Below are 16,378 nucleotides of genomic sequence, written 5' to 3'. Positions count from 1 at the left end.
TTTTTACTAACTAATGAATTAACAGCGAGAGCGAGAGAGAGAGAGAGAGAAGAATGATATTGCTCTTACGTTACAAAACCGAAAAAGGAAAGACATAAGAGTTGGTGGGCAGACGTTGACTGACATGCTGTAATACTCTGTCCATGCAGGTGCCATGGGTTGAGACTACAGGAGCTGAGAAGGGACAGTTAAAAGACCAACTCAAATTACTGTACTAATATTTTTGTCACACTTTTAGAGCAAATCAATGGGTCAATAATGGGGATATACAGTATAGTTAATGAAAGATGCCAAATAAAACTGAAAATAATTCCATTTTTGGTGTAATGTTTTTTATCAAAAGTCCCTTAATTCCTGTCAAACTAAAATGTGACGTGTGATTGTATAAGCAACGGAACCATTTAACCAATAATATGATGACAAGCGCTGTCGAAGGCAGTGTTTGTAAAATCAACACCACCTTGTTGCAGCAGTTTTCCAACAATAGAGCACCAAAGTCAGATATCAATATCACTAGAGGGCGCTAAGTCCACGGGTTCACGTATTTTTTTTATTTGTATTATAATCCCCATAGGGGAATGGCCTCAAGAACTGTGTTTGAAAAATAAACAAATCATACTGGCGGTTTCACTCATATGGATATGAAGAATCAACTGACTGAGAGAAAACGCTAATGTTCCTGCTGCTGAAATACCGGTAGTTATTTTCGCTCCACAACAATTTCTCAGAGACAGTTTGTTTATTTTTGGACCACGATTCTTATATGAGACGATTTTAACATTACCCAGTGTTATCCTCCATAGAGAAAAACTTCCATGAACACTAGGGGATGAGTGAGTGACGTCAGGACTTCGGCACTCTATGGCTACCGGATTTAACCCATTTAGTTAAAAGTTAAAAACATTCACCTTGAAAGAATATATATTCAAAGATTTGCGACACATTTTTACAATTCTTCAAAAATAGCAGACCTACAAGCTAGTGGCGCGCTACGAGCTTGTAGATCTGCTATTCTCCAATAGCTAAATTATAACATAATGTTTAAAACACCAAAAGGGGTTCCCGCCACAAAATGGGTTAAACAAACTAACAGCATTGCCTCCGACTCTCTTCTTTTCTTCAGCGTTGTCCAACTTCTTCGGTGACTGAAAATATCAACAGTAAATGCAGAAATCCTCATGAGATGTGCATTGTGCGACACATGTCATGGCTACCGAATCAACCCATTAAGATTCAACCCACATGATTCTGAAGAACGGTTTCTGAAAAATATATGCTGCTATATCAGCGGTGCTCAAACTTTTTGAAGGACCCCCACAATGTTAATGAATTTGGATTTGCACAAATTGTCATTTCCCGGTTTTAATGGGTTAAAGATGCCAGCGATAAAGTATTATAAGGATGTTTACAGTATTTATATAAATTTATTTAAGACTCAGTACTCAAAATGTCCCCTCAGACTGCACCAAACGATGTGTGATAGCAGTTAAGACTAAAAAACATTCTTCCCAAATACCACGATGGGAGGCTGGTAAAAACAACAAAGTTATGAGAAACAATTGACAACCTGAAGGTATTCACAAAAGGATTGGCATCATTGTCTGCTAAAGGTTTTGAAAGATATCTGGTTATCATCATTCATTAAAACTTACAAAATAACTTAAAATGCAATCTTATATGAGACAATGTCGATTCATTTCACAACTGTCTGGATGTGCAATCTATAGCCTTTGATTTGTCCAGTTTTAACACTCGCATGACTGTAGTAAGGCCATGGTACCACACACTACATGACTGTAGTAAGGCCAGGTACCACACACTACATGACTGTAGTAAGGCCAGGTACCACACACTACATGACTGTAGTAAGGCCAGGTACCACACACTACATGACTGTAGTAAGGCCAGGTACCACACACTACATGACTGTAGTAAGGCCAGGTACCACACACTACATGACTGTAGTAAGGCCAGGTACCACACACTACATGACTGTAGTAAGGCCAGGTACCACACACTACATGACTGTAGTAAGGCCAGGTACCACACACTACATGACTGTAGTAAGGCCAGGTACCACACACTACATGACTGTAGTAAGGCCAGGTACCACACACTACATGACTGTAGTAAGGCCATGGTACCACACACTACATGACTGTAGTAAGGCCAGGTACCACACACTACATGACTGTAGTAAGGCCAGGTACCACACACTACATGACTGTAGTAAGGCCAGGTACCACACACTACATGACTGTAGTAAGGCCAGGTACCACACACTACATGACTGTAGTAAGGCCAGGTACCACACACTACATGACTGTAGTAAGGCCAGGTACCACACACTACATGACTGTAGTAAGGCCATGGTACCACACACTACATGACTGTAGTAAGGCCAGGTACCACACACGTTGACTTTTATTCCTGCAATGACGGCTACTGTCTCCCCTTGGAGCTCCGGACACTTTGACACCTTCTTCCCCAGTGGGGTAGAGCCACTGTCTTTTAAATATCGATTAGCAATGAGCATACAAGCTCACAACGTTTGCGCCATGCAATGTGTTGTGAGCCATTGAACAATGGGCTGTCTGGAGGTGTGACGTTCACTGACGTGGGGGAGAAAGGGTGACAGTTTGACCGAAAACGTACAGGCAGAGATGGTATAAGTATGCCTAAATTCATGTTTAGAAAATATTTCAGATTTCAGAATATTTGAATCGGATATTTAGGAAAAGTCATGGAAGGGGAATAGAACCTTCTGAGAGCTTCACGAGCAAAAAATCAAAATGGGTCAGAAAGACCTCACAGACATTCAAGTGTTAAATGGCATAGGGCAATACTTTTTCTGACCTTTTAAAATATTGCCCGTGACAAATAACTGATATTAAAAAAAAGTACTAAAGCAGTTAAACCTGAAATTGAAAAACATAAAATAAAACCAATTGAGCATCGGTTTGATGAACAATCAATCAATCAATCAATCTAAGCACAGACCCCTGAGTAATAATGTCAATCTGTGTGACGAATGAAAGGATAGTAGTTTCATATATGAATACACCAAGGATGATTAATGGTTGTACAAGTCATATTTTATTCCATGTGCTTTACAAGGATATAAATAATGACCAAAACTACAAAAGTCTTTGTGCTGGAAGCCCAAAGCCTATGTACATTACTTATTCAGCAGTGATGTCACTTACGTAAACCTCCTCGCACTTTTTTATTTCAAATTACAAACTTAAAATCTAACACCTCTGATTGTTATGGGGTCTTGTTTTGTTTTCAACCCTCACGGAAATTGTGCACAGTAAAAATCCTCAGTGTTAATTTGTCCATTTGTGACTCAGAGTCTACAAATGGAACCAAATGCTCCCTGGCAAGGGTTCATTTGATCCCTTTGAACTTTGATCTCTACAGATATCAGAGTTAAATCAACACTGATGTTTTTACAGCGTGGTACCTTGTTTCCAGTGCCATGTACTGCAAACCATATATATTTTTTTCCTCTTTTTCCATGTTTTCTTTATTACATTACATGTATGAACAATGAGTTGGCAAAATATCTATGTACATTTTATAGTCTGGAGAATATGTTTCATCCAAATAGTACAGTAATACTGCGTTTAAAATATTACATCTACGAGTGAGATAAGAGCCCCAAGGGAAAAGATAACAAGTTGACCTGACAAGAGTTAGCTAGCCACCCGCGACATTCAGTCTCTGTAGAGAACTATGCTGTTTCTTTCATATTATATATCTATATATATATATATTCATATTTTTTTTAAAGGATGGCCATCATTCTCAAGCTCACAATTATCATCTCAGCATATCATAGAAAAATAATGTAACATTAAAGACAACAGCAGACAAGAATTGCACAAGAATAATCATAATGGTAATATAATACTCTCATAGTAAACATTAAAATGTCGGGCAATACGAATAGAATACTTTCTCTCTATCTCCCTCTCCCTCTCCCTCTCCCTCTCCCTCTCTCTCTCTCTCTCTCTCTCTCTCTTTTGTTTTAAACCTCCTTTAAACATCCTCTGTCATGATGCGACTCGTTGCATCTCGGGTCGCGCTTAATTGCAGCTCGTCCAATCACATTTGTTTGTTTGTGCATAATATATCTGTGTTGTTTTTGAGCAGAAAGAAAAAACAATAAGACCAACAGAGAAGGAGTCCTTGGACCCGGATAGACACATGCCCCGTGGTGACCCCCAAAGACGCCCTGGTCACCATGGTAACCGTACTCCAAAAAAAGATGCCGTGACCTCCCCAAAGTTTTAGAGTTCAAAGGTCATGCATCCCCGGTTGGCCGCACGGAATAGGTCCTGCTGTGAAAACGGTGGACTTTCAAAAATAAGTGTACATTCAGAGGCAGACGGCCGTCCGTCAAGATGCAGTCCAGTGTGTGTGTGTGTGTGTGTGTGTGTAAATGTTATTTTGCCAAAACTGCGTGTCCAGTCTGTTGTTTCGACGTTTGCCATGTCGAGCATCATTCATGTGGATGACAGATGTTAATGTTTTGTTTAGTAATTTATTTTGTAGTCAACCTTAAACACTGTGAGAGGGAGTCCATGTTTGTAGTCCTTTTGACACTTGTAGTCCTTTTTGCATTGCATTGTACGTGATAAGGTCCGTGTTTAGGGCTGGCTACATTCTTTGCATTCCACAGTAATAGACATGAGCGTCCGCCATTGCCCTGCGAATGAGATCACATCACTTATCCAGAGAGCCCTCAGACCCCGCCTCTCCACCGGCCCACTCGCTCAATTAATGAAAAAAAAAAAAAAAGAAGACCACCATGCGCTTCACCTATTTATTTTCTTTTTCTTTTTTTTGTGGAATGAAATAAGCGTTATGGCCAGGGGGGTGGGGGGGGGGGGGGGGGGGGGGTTGAGGGGAGAGCTGCGTGAAAATGCCAATTCTCAATTGACTAATAATAATAAAAAATAGGGACAAAATCTTCTACTTTCAAATACCTTCTGAGTCAATTTGACTCATATTAAACTATGCAGTACATACATCTCTCTTGTACATTCCTCACTAGTAACAATAAACTGCACTGCAGAACGAGGCTTCATTTCTCCGTCCGCTCATCAGGGAGAGCTGGACAAAGGAGCCGAGATAAAGAGAGAGAGAAGCGAGGGATGGAGGCTTAAAAAAAACAGGAGAGCGAGAGAGAGAGAGAGAGAGAGAGAGAGAGAGAGAGAGAAAGAGAGACAGCCAAACGTTTGCACCCCTAAAAAAAAGGGGGAAAAGAAAACAGCTGGCAGAAACCGACCGATTGACCGACCGACTGACCGACAAGGTAGATGCAAAGAAAAGGGAAAAAAAAATAAACGAGCTGCCCACCAACACCCCCTATAGGTGAAGACAGAGAAGTGCACTGCAGTGTCACGGTCAAAGGTCATGCACCAGCCCTGCAGGCAGGAGGAAGGGGCGGGGCTGGGGGGGGGGGGGGATAAGAGAGAGACAGGCAGCAGGGGAACGAAAAGAGAAGAGAGAGAGAGCGCAGCGGCAAACGTCATCATGCAATGTGGACAGGCTGGGCGGGCTAGCGGCGGGCAGGAGGGCTTTTCATGGTTTGGTTTGGCTTGCTTTTTTGTGTTATTTGTTTTTTCTCTTTTTTTCGGCCAGTGAAGTGGCGCAGCGGCAGCGTGCGTCGCTCGCTCGTCGCCCCCCTCCGGGGCGGGGCGGGGCGGGACAGGGCAGGGCGGGGCCAGTAGAGGGCGCGCTTGCTTTCTGAAAGGCACACACACACAGGAGTGGACAAGGCGGGGGTTGAATGTTAGAAAATAGTGGTCTCATACTTGGTGTTGACTCCTCTCTTGACCTCCTGGCCCGGCTCCACAATCCACGGCACGTTGGCGTGACCCTTCTGGTCCATGGAGGGTTGCTCCATCTGAGAGAGAGAGGGAGGAGGGAGGGGGAGAGAGAACGTGTCAGGCTGGGAGAAAATAAATAGTCCGACACACACTGTAAGTAAATTTATGATGCACAGACTTGGACACATCAGTGGAGGAAGTGGTTTGGGCTGCCAACGCCTCACACTAAAGTACACCGACAGCAAAAGCACGTATTCACCAGCAACACCGATTTGACGTGTGCGTATATTTGTGTGTTTTGTACATTTACATTATGTACTGTGATCGTTTCTCTGTCGGGCAGACGCCTCATAATGTCCAAAACTGTTACTTTTCGAGGATTCAAATAATTTAAAAAATCACAACCAGCGTGAACTGATCGGTGCCTTTGATGAGTTAATTTCATTAAGGTCTGTATATAGAGCGCCGAAGTCCTGACGTCACTCGCTCATCTCCTGGTTCATGGAAGTTTTTCTCTATATGGAGAATAACATTGGGTCATCTTAAAATCGTCTCACATAAGCATTGTGGTCCAAAAATAAACAAACCGTCACTGCGATATTGTCAGGGAGGTGTCTGTGTCAATTATGACAGTCGGTTAGTCCTATTTGATACAGTCTGTTTCTAGCGAAAATGTAACAAATTCAGCAACAGTAACATTAGCGTATTCTCACAGTCAGTTGATTCTTCATATACATGTGAGTGAAACGGCCGGGATGATTTGCTTATTTTTCAATCACTAATTCTCATAAAGTATGAAGCGATCTAAAATCCCCATGGGGATTACAATGCAAATAAAAAGTACATGACCCCTTGGACATAGCACCCTCTACAGATATTGACGTCAGACTTTTGTGCAGGTAACATCGACTGCAACGCTGTAATAAACACCATTTTTGGGCATCCAAGGTTGTTGAGACCCTCTGCTGGATAGAGAGAGAGACACTCCTGTGCTTAAACAAACACGATCAAATGCTGGAGCACCGCTCGAGAATATCAAAGGCAGCACATCTACAAGCTGGAAATGCTTGTGGATCTGCTACTTGTTATGCTTATGTGGGATGCCGTTAGTATGTTCAAGTAATAATTTCCGAAAAAACTAAACGTAGTATGATCAAGTAGTAGTAATTTAGGAAAAAACGAAAAGTTAAAATAAGGAGATAAGAGTTGTCTGCCCGACAGCGATGATATGTATAGTACAGTGTGTATTATTATTACTGTATCAGCCTCTGTACAGACGTGACCAGGGTCAAATTCCTTTCTGTATTTATTCTATTTTGCAGATTAAAATCCCAATAACACTCTGGCGTTGGTTCTGGTTGTTTCTCTGCGGCTGCTGTGTTTGTGCCGCTAAAACACACACACACACACACACACACACACACACACACACACACACACACACACACACACACACACACACACACACACACACACACACACACACACACACACACACACACACACACACACACACACACACACACACACACACACACACACACACACACACACACACACACACACACTCCTCCGCACGCCATGCAGCTTTCTAAAATAACCCTAAAAAGCTCCCTTTCCACCGGCAGTGTCCGTGAGCAAGCGACCAATCCAAAGGCTTGGACGTTGTTGCCAAGGGTGCTTTTCTTCCAATCCATTGGTTTGTTTCGGAGATTGAATCCAAGACAATTGTTGCGGGGTGTTGAGGGTTTGGGGGTTGGGTGAGGGTTGGGGAGGAGGGGGAGTCTTTGACTGTGAACACTGCAGGAGGAATGCATCGTTCTCCACCACAAACAAACAGAGGGATGTACAGTTCAGTTCCACCCAGAAACGGAGTTTGTTCTATTCATTCACTCCACTGTTTGTCAGAATACAAATGGACCCTTAAACAGGGCTGTAAAACATCACGGTTAAATTCAGTAATGTGACTAAGTACATTTACTTAAGTACGGTAAAAGCTTGAGGTATTTGTACTTTAATTAGAGTATTTCGGATTTCCAATACTTTTACCAATACTTTACATTTGTTACTACCTTGTTGATTTTTTTTTTTTTTTATATATTTTTTATCCCACGATTTTGTAACCCATTTTTCACCCCTGTGTCAATCATCTAATGTGATCCTGGGCTCTACACACCCTCCGCCAACCTGGGGAGAGCAACGGACTTAACTCATGCTTCCTTCATGCTTGAGTGTCCAAGTTGCTCCTTTACACCTGACAGGGGGGAGTTTCCCTGGTTGGACGTAGCGCGTGGAAGGAACACGTTATTCCAACCAGTTCCTTTCCCCTCCATCAGGCGCCCCGGCTGGCCAGGGGGAGGCAGTTTAGAGACCAGGATTACTGCATGTTTTTGTGAGGGTACCTACCCTAGGGGACACGGGGAGAACATGCAAACTCCACACAGAAAGGCCCTTTTGCCAACTCCGCCTTCGGGTATGGGCACTGATGACGCGGAGGAGGAAACACGCCGCCAGCACCCACAGCGCTCGAGCGGGAATCGAACCCAGGACCTTCTAGCTGTGAGGCGACAGCACTACCAACTGTGCCACCGTGCCCCAGTACCTTGTTGATTTTGATTATTATTATTAATAAAAATCCATACATTAACCATTTCAGCCCTATATACTGCACGTACATTTCGGCAATTTGAAAATAGACGATCTATAAGCTCACAATGCACATTGTGAGCTTGTACCATGTGAAGACACATTTGATACAAAACGTTATTACGCGACTTGGTTAAATCAAAGACTCAGAACGCACCTGCTGCGTTGCTTGATGTCGTGCCGTAGCCAACAACGTCATTTAGACCTAAACGTTGCTCTCGGGAATGTTTCTGAAAACGTTTGGAGCGAGAAATGGAGTAACTGAAAATGTATTCTATTAATAAACACTCTTTTTTTTGTGCTCTCACTATCTGTCGTGTTGATGAAATGTCTACAATGGAAATTGTTTTTAAATGTGCTTCATAAATAAAGGTGATTTGATTTGATTTGCACTGGAGGGGCGGCTGCACCTGGCATAAATTAATGGACTACTTTCATTACCGTAAGCGAGGAAAAACTTTTTTTGTAGTTACTTTTGGGTAAATGTATTAATTAATGGTAATTTAGTAATAGCTCTTTATGTGTTTGTCTACTCATTTTGTATGTCCATGGCAAAAAAATAAAGAATGGCAAAAATGTCCACCATAAGCCAGCATGATAATGAGCCCTGGACACCAGGGTGTAGATGTCTCAATGGATGAGTAGGGTAACCACCTCTATAACCACTGCAGATGTGCTACTTATAAACCTTACCATACAGATGTGTTTTCTTATTGGATTGCAGCTTTAAGCGTTAGTTCAATTTCACTGCCTAAACTGTTACAGCGGCATATCTAAAAATACCAAAGATAAACTACAGACATCGCAAAATAAACTAATGAACCCTCATTAGTTCTTCATCTCTCCCCAAGAACCCACATTGGCACTAACCATTTCAGAGAATTAAATTGGCTTCCAGTCGAACGCAGAATACTATAAAATTATTATTTTTTAATGCCCAAAATATTGTAAAGGTTACTTCCCGTATGTTAACGAGTCCCATAGCTTGAATACAAGGGCGAGTGTAGCTGATCTTAAACCACCAAACCTAAAACATAAGGTAGGTAGAAGCTCATTTAAAAATACAGGGGTAGAGGATTGGAACAAAATCCCAGGGGAAATTAAATTTGCCCAGTCTTTGAACATTTAAAAAAATATGTTGAAAAATTGGGTGGTGGGCAAGTTAGAATAGTGTTGTATTTATCTACGGTATGTATCATCTATTCATAATTTTTGTTTACTGATCTATGACGGTGTTGTTGTAATGTCATTATTATTGTGATTTTAGTCAACACTATTTATTTGGATCACAATGGAATTAAGTCTTTTTGTGCAATCCTGATAATTCCGTACTGCACTTTTGTGAATTGTATCTTGAATATATCAAAACAGATACAAATCAAACGGTAACCACTGTAGCGATCTGGCACAGCAAAACCCACGCCCAGGGGTCATCAATGTGTCCGTACACGGACAACTGTGTCCGTGGCAAGACTTCATGGCCTCGTCCGTGGCAAGTGCTAGATTTTCTTTTACACACATTACAACATTATGATGTTCCCATTTCAGTCCCAATGTCAGTCTCCAGATTTTCTTCAGAATATGTATGACACTGATTTCTATGACACTATAGGTATGGCACATTAGGAGGCCACTAGGACAGCGGTCCTCGCACATTTTATTTTCAAAGACCCCCATGACTCTCAGAGTTTACAGACCTTTAATGGTCGTTTGGGGCAAGCTCTTTATGCGTTTCTGTACTCACGTTGTATGTCCATTGAATCTTTTTTAATTTAACAAAAATGTCCACCACAAGCCAGCATGGCGATGACCCCCGCACACACCCTTCAAAGAGTTAGAAAGATTAGAATGGAAGCGTACTGCCCACGTTCTCTCTTTGTCTGATCTCTCTCTCACACACGCACATGCACACACACACCCGCACACTCACACGCACACACACACACACACACACACACACACACACACACACAGCAAACACAAAGGATTCAGAGCGAACAACAGCAGCAGCAGCAACATGGAACAGATAAAAGCAGACAAACGGAGGTGCTGCTCGCTCGGCTGACCCAAAGCAACGTGCCAAACGGAGGAATAAAGAGAGCAGAAACCTGCGACAAGCTTTTGTGAGGAAGATGAGGAAGATGATGAGGGAGTCGAGGGGGAGGAGGAGGAGGCCGGTGGGGGGTGTACATGTGACCCAGTGACCAGCGGCTAGTGGGGGGCATGGCCACCTATACGGACGGACGGGGGGCAGAGGTCAACATACACAGCACAGGTCAAGCATGGGGCAATAGTCTAGCTCAGTGGTTTTCAACCCTATGCATACCTTATCTATTGGGCGTTTGAGCCGTGGACCACCGTTTGATGAGATTTAACCTCTCAAACCCAAAACGTAAGAATATTGTTGTTGTTGGATAAGGTTTTGTCCACAATTCCACGCTTTATTGATGTGGTACTGTATACCATAGGAGAGATAAGAGGCAAACATTGATCAAAATAACAATTGTGTGCAGACAATTGTGTAGACTGTAGACTTGTAAATTAAGCAATGCAGATGTTTAACAATCATTTAATATATATATATATATATATATTTTTTTTTTACATTCTCAAGACTCAAAGATCTAAGGGACCATTGACTCCATTTGGTTACCAACTCTGTCTCCATCGTTTAGCTGCAGGGGACCACCTGGAACCCCCTCAAGGACCACAGGTGGTCCCTGGTCCACTGGTTGAAAACCACTGGTCTAGCTATAGGCAATACATTATGACTGCAACTCATACACAATATCACACCACAAACTCCCAGATTGCCCTGGGAACGAACGAACGAACGCACGCACGCACGCACGCACGCCACACAGACACAGACACAGACACAGACACAGACACAGACACAGACACACACACACACACACACACAGCCTAGCAACAGTCCTGACAGTGTGTAAAAATAAGGCCCAGTGACCCAGTTGCTAAACACGGGCGCGGCACTGCCGTGGTTACGATACCTCATCAGCGACTGCAAAAAGCCAATAGAAAACAGTGGTGGAAAGTAACTAAGTACATTTACTTAAGTACTGCACTTTTGTACTTAGTATGTTGTACTTTTACTCCACTACATTTATCTGAAAACTTTAGTTACTAGTTACTTTGATTATTATTTAAAAAAACACACCAACCTCTTCAGCCCTCTATATAGGCCTACTGTACATTTCTGCCACTTGGAAATAGCCGATGTGACGCATTGTGAGCTTGTAGATCTGCTATTTCAAACGATTTTAATACCGGTTCATTTGAAAGATTGAAAAGACACTTTCAGCACAATGAGTACTTTTACTATTGGTACTTTAAGTACATTTTGATACCTACACTTTTGTACTTGAATTCCGGACTTTTACTTGCAACGAAGTAGTTCTACATTGCAGTATTGAGACTTTTACTTAAGTTGGATTGGATTGGATTTTACTTAAGCAAAACAAACTTTTTCCACCACTGCTCTTCAGCGACACTCCAGACTACAGAAGCCAATAGAAGAGCAGCCATCCTGACGCAGACAAAGGTTTCATGACATTCATTTTCATTTATTTTTCTTTTAGATTTTATGACCTCAATTACACCCAAAAAACCTGAGCTTTGAACATTCAGTGGATTTTCTGTGGTCTGGAGTTTTCTCTGGGGTTTGGAAGCCTTTTGAGCTGCAATGAAAACAGGCAAAACAGTGAAAACAGTGACATCTGCTGGCAAATCCCATTGACATATATGGGATTTGCAGGCTGTGACATCACAAACAGCAGGAAAATTACAGAACTTGTTTGAGCCAGAAAACCCCAGACCACAGAAAATCTACTGAATGTTAAAAGTTCAATTCACTAAATCCCACCCCAAAAAGCGATTGTCCAATGCCAATCCAAATAGTTTAGCAACAGTTGCTATGCAGGTCAAGCTTTCTTCGCTGGGTTGGGGAGGGACTTAGTGAAGAGCTAATTGAGCTCAGACAACCACATTTTTCACTTTTTGGCTGTTGAAGTAGCTAGATCTACAAGCTCACAATTCGTTGCGACGCAACCCGTCGTAGATCTTGCAGATCGGCAATTTTCAAACAGCCGTAAATACTGTACATAAAAATCACTGCACTGGTCGTGCTGCAGAAAGAATGAGCGTTACAGGCTGGCAGGTGGTGGGAATATTAATTAAATCTCGTAGCATGAGCATCCCAGTGCTGCCGCAGGCTACGATCCATTAACTACCCCCCCCCCCCCCCCCCCCATACACACACACGCACATGCACGCACGTACACACACACACGCAGAAGGAAGGCGATTAATGGTTAATGTAATGGCAGCCGACTCAGCAGACTGCATGAGCGCATGGCGTCATACATCATATCGTTGCTGTCGGGCAGAAACCTCTCATCTCTGTATGCTGTCTTCTTGTGTTTTTTTCCCCCGTAAAATGAACGCCCTACTTGATCACACTACGGCGTCAAAAGAACCTCAAGCCAGAGCCAGAGCCTCAAGGTCGAAGCTACTTTTTTTTTTTTTTTAAGTTTCGTTTTTTGGCTTTTCTGCCTTTATTGAAGACGGACAGGAATAATGGAGAGAGAGAGACGGTGAGAGACATGCAGCAAAGGTCGACGTCATGAACGGGACTTGAACACGCGACACGCTGTCAGGCCAGAGCCTATATATATATGTGGCATGCGCCTGGACCACTAGGTTCCTGTTTTTTGGACATATGAGATTTCCACCCTACAGAGACAATATATATATACGCACATGATTGACCACACACACTGTACTCTCTCTCTCTCTCCCTCTCTCTCTGTGTGTGTCAGCTGTGTCTCTCTTACTTGTTCCTCCGTCTAACAATAGAACAAGTGACCATTTGTCCAGCGACACACTCTCTCTCTCTCTCTCTCTCTCTCTCTCTCTCTCTCTCTCTCTCTAATGAGTGGTGACAACAGAGGAAGACTTCACTATGGTCCAGACGGCAGACGCCAACATTAATATAGAAGCACTGTGCACGCAAATGGTGTTTTCCACTGTAACAAAACACTGTGTGGTGGGAGGGAGGCTGACTATATTGAAATCTCTGCAGGAGTCACTTGGTGTGTTGACACGTTTAGGTGGTCCCTTTTCTGCGTCGCACCTCCTGCGAAAATAGCCGGTGTATACGAACATGCTGTGAGCTTGTACATCGATTATATTTGCCGAAGATACTTTTTTATAGTGGCAAAACACATACGGGGGTTTCCGCAGTCACTCAACAATGTGATACGTACATACGTGCGGCACGCATAAATGTGAGTCCATCATTTTTATCGGGTTCCAATAAAGTATATATAAAAGCAGTAAAAGCAGCTATATATGGTCTGTCTGTGTTACAGCCATGTTCATATTCCACTTTCATTTTCCAGGTTTAATGTGGACATTCTGACATGCAGTGAAAGCCAGAATAATATCCAGAGTGGGCTTGTCAAGTAAACGTGTCATACTGTAAACATACAGTATAGTGTCAACGCTGTTGGCAGCAGTCAACCAGTTGTGGACAACGTCATGTTACATGTATAACATTCATGACGTGCTAAATATACAGTGTCAGGCTGTCGTTTATGTGTTCATGTCCGTTGTCGCAACAACCTACTGTAGCTACCAGCAGAAAGCCGTGCCCAGTGCTCTCTCTTGATGACAACCGGATTGTGTGGATTCTAAATAAAGCGGTTGTTATTAATAGACTACATGAAATTCTCGATTTGTACTTTTAGTCAATCCACCACGTTATGACCACAGTGATGGATTGTATTTGCTGATACATGCAAAGCAATAGTCACAAACGTAGCCTATGAGATGATTTATTTAAAGTGTACAGCCAAGTGTATCCGTCAGCCGAAAGCATTAGTCAGCGTCTGTAAGATATTTAAGACACTGATGAGCGCTGAAGTGCACTCTACAGAAATCATCGTCCAAAGGCTACAGTACATCTGTGAGTGCTGCTGCTGACTGACTGTATCTGCATAATGTTGGAATCTGCATTGGCTTCAGACGGCGGAGTCGAGTGCATCGCTTCTGTCGACCGGTGCACACGCTTGGTCGTCTCCTTTGGACGGGGTTTCATTTGATGTGATGGAATCTATGCCCCTAGTCTAGATACATTTGATAATTATTATTATAATTTTTTATATATTTTTTTTATCCCACGATGTTGTAACCCATTTTTCACCCCTGTGTCAATCATCTAATGTGATCCTGGGCTCTACACACCCTCCACCTACCTAGTCCCCATATATGGGGGACATGGGGAGAGCAACGGACTTGAACTCATGCTTCCTTCATGCCTGAGTGCCCAAGTTGCTCCTTTACACCTGACAGGGGGGAGTTTCCCTGGTTGGACGTAGCGCGTGGAAGGAACACGTTATTCCAACCAGTTCCTTTCCCCTCCATCATGCATTTGATAATTATTATATGCATGTCATGTTTGATAATATCACGATGTTACAATTAAGAAATAAATATGTCAACCAGGTTTACCCTGGCATCCCTTAGATAGATTTTGGCTGTTCAAAAACAGCAGACATACAATCTCACAGCGAGCTTGTACACGTACATTTTTCGAAAGTGCGACAAACTACTGATTTGGAAAGCATTAAGTAGAATGGGCCTCAGGTCTTAATGGGTAAGTGGTTAATAAAATGTACCCCCATGTCATTTTCACACGTCAGATCAAAGCCTATCGTATGCATCTTGTGGTGGCACGTCCCTTTTGGACAGTAGGGAAGGGTGCTCACAGACTTGGGGACGGTAGGGAACGGTACTCACAGACCTGGGGACGGTAGGGAACGGTACTCACAGACTTGCGGATGTTGATGCGGGGCTTGGGGACGGGCTTGCTGGGCTTGCTGTCGAAGCTCTCGGGCAGCGTGGAGGAGCCGTGGCCCGTCTTGCGCGCCTGCAGGGCCAGCTGGTAGGCCACCTCGAAGGCCTGGCCCAGGGTTAGGATGATCTCGTAGGCCAGGTTCTGACCACGGGGGGAGAAGACCACACATTGGAATGGGCTCCATAATTAGGACAGGCAATACATGCAGTCGGCTATTAGACGTCCGTCCTAAACCTGGCTATAACTGCTCTAAAAGTGAAACGATGACGTTTCAACGTCTAATGTGAGACTAGACCGCTACAAAACGTTCCTTTTTAGGCCAGTTTTACTTATAACCCATTTTTAGACAGCCATGTAGACGTATTTTAGATGTCTAATAGTCAGAAAAATGCTCAGTCGGTAGCTTGTTTAATGTTAGAGTAATTTGATGATTTTGTTTTGTTTTGTTTTAACTGTGTCATGGTATTATGTATTATGTTTTCATTGGATGAAATTTAATTTCAAGTGTGTAATTGGAAGTGTGAATGTTTTGGACCCCAGGAAGAGTATAGTCTTCACTGTGGTGAGGACTAATGGACAGTTTTGGACACACACGGTATTGCGGTTGCACTGACCACGTCGAAGGCAGTGAAGACGTGACAGTAGTGGTGACTGGACTTGAGGTCTTTGGTGATGTAGGCAAACGTAGACAGGTCGTCAGGGTCCTGGGCCGCACACGAGATGTTTCGGATCTCGTGCTCCGCTATGATGTTCTGGAAGGAACGGAGACGTGACAAAACGCAGATATAGCGTTGTTATTGTGAAAAAAAAACATTGCTATTTCCTTTTCGGGTAGAGAGAGATGTGCTTTAGTGTGTTGTCGGTGACGAAGTCAAAGCCAGACTTCCTAATGAGCTGTGTGTGTGTGTGTGTGTGTGTGTGTGTGTGTGTGTGTGTGTGTGTGTGTGTGTGTGTGTGTGCCCACAGCAACACAGATTTTTTACTCATTGTGTAAGTGCACAGTTTCTGGAAGAAA

General features: G+C 43.0%; 1 protein-coding gene across 1 annotated transcript in view; it reads right to left on the bottom strand.

Moving 5' to 3' along the window:
* Nucleotides 1–2,991: 2,991 nt before the first annotated feature.
* anks1b (ankyrin repeat and sterile alpha motif domain containing 1B) overlaps nucleotides 2,992–16,378 on the bottom strand; it is a 295,647-nt gene continuing 282,260 nt past the window's right edge. Inside the window, 4 exon segments of the mRNA XM_083758106.1 lie at nucleotides 2,992–4,714; nucleotides 5,826–5,917; nucleotides 15,337–15,504; nucleotides 15,978–16,115. Coding sequence (XP_083614232.1) covers nucleotides 4,666–4,714; nucleotides 5,826–5,917; nucleotides 15,337–15,504; nucleotides 15,978–16,115 — 447 coding nt within the window. The 3' untranslated portion in view covers nucleotides 2,992–4,665.

Source organism: Protomyctophum parallelum, assembly GCF_964188405.1.
Source record: "Protomyctophum parallelum genome assembly, chromosome: 22".
NCBI classification, from domain to species: Eukaryota; Metazoa; Chordata; class Actinopteri; order Myctophiformes; family Myctophidae; genus Protomyctophum; species Protomyctophum parallelum.
Note: the sequence above shows the minus strand (reverse complement) of the source record. Positions and strands in the feature narration are given on the sequence as shown.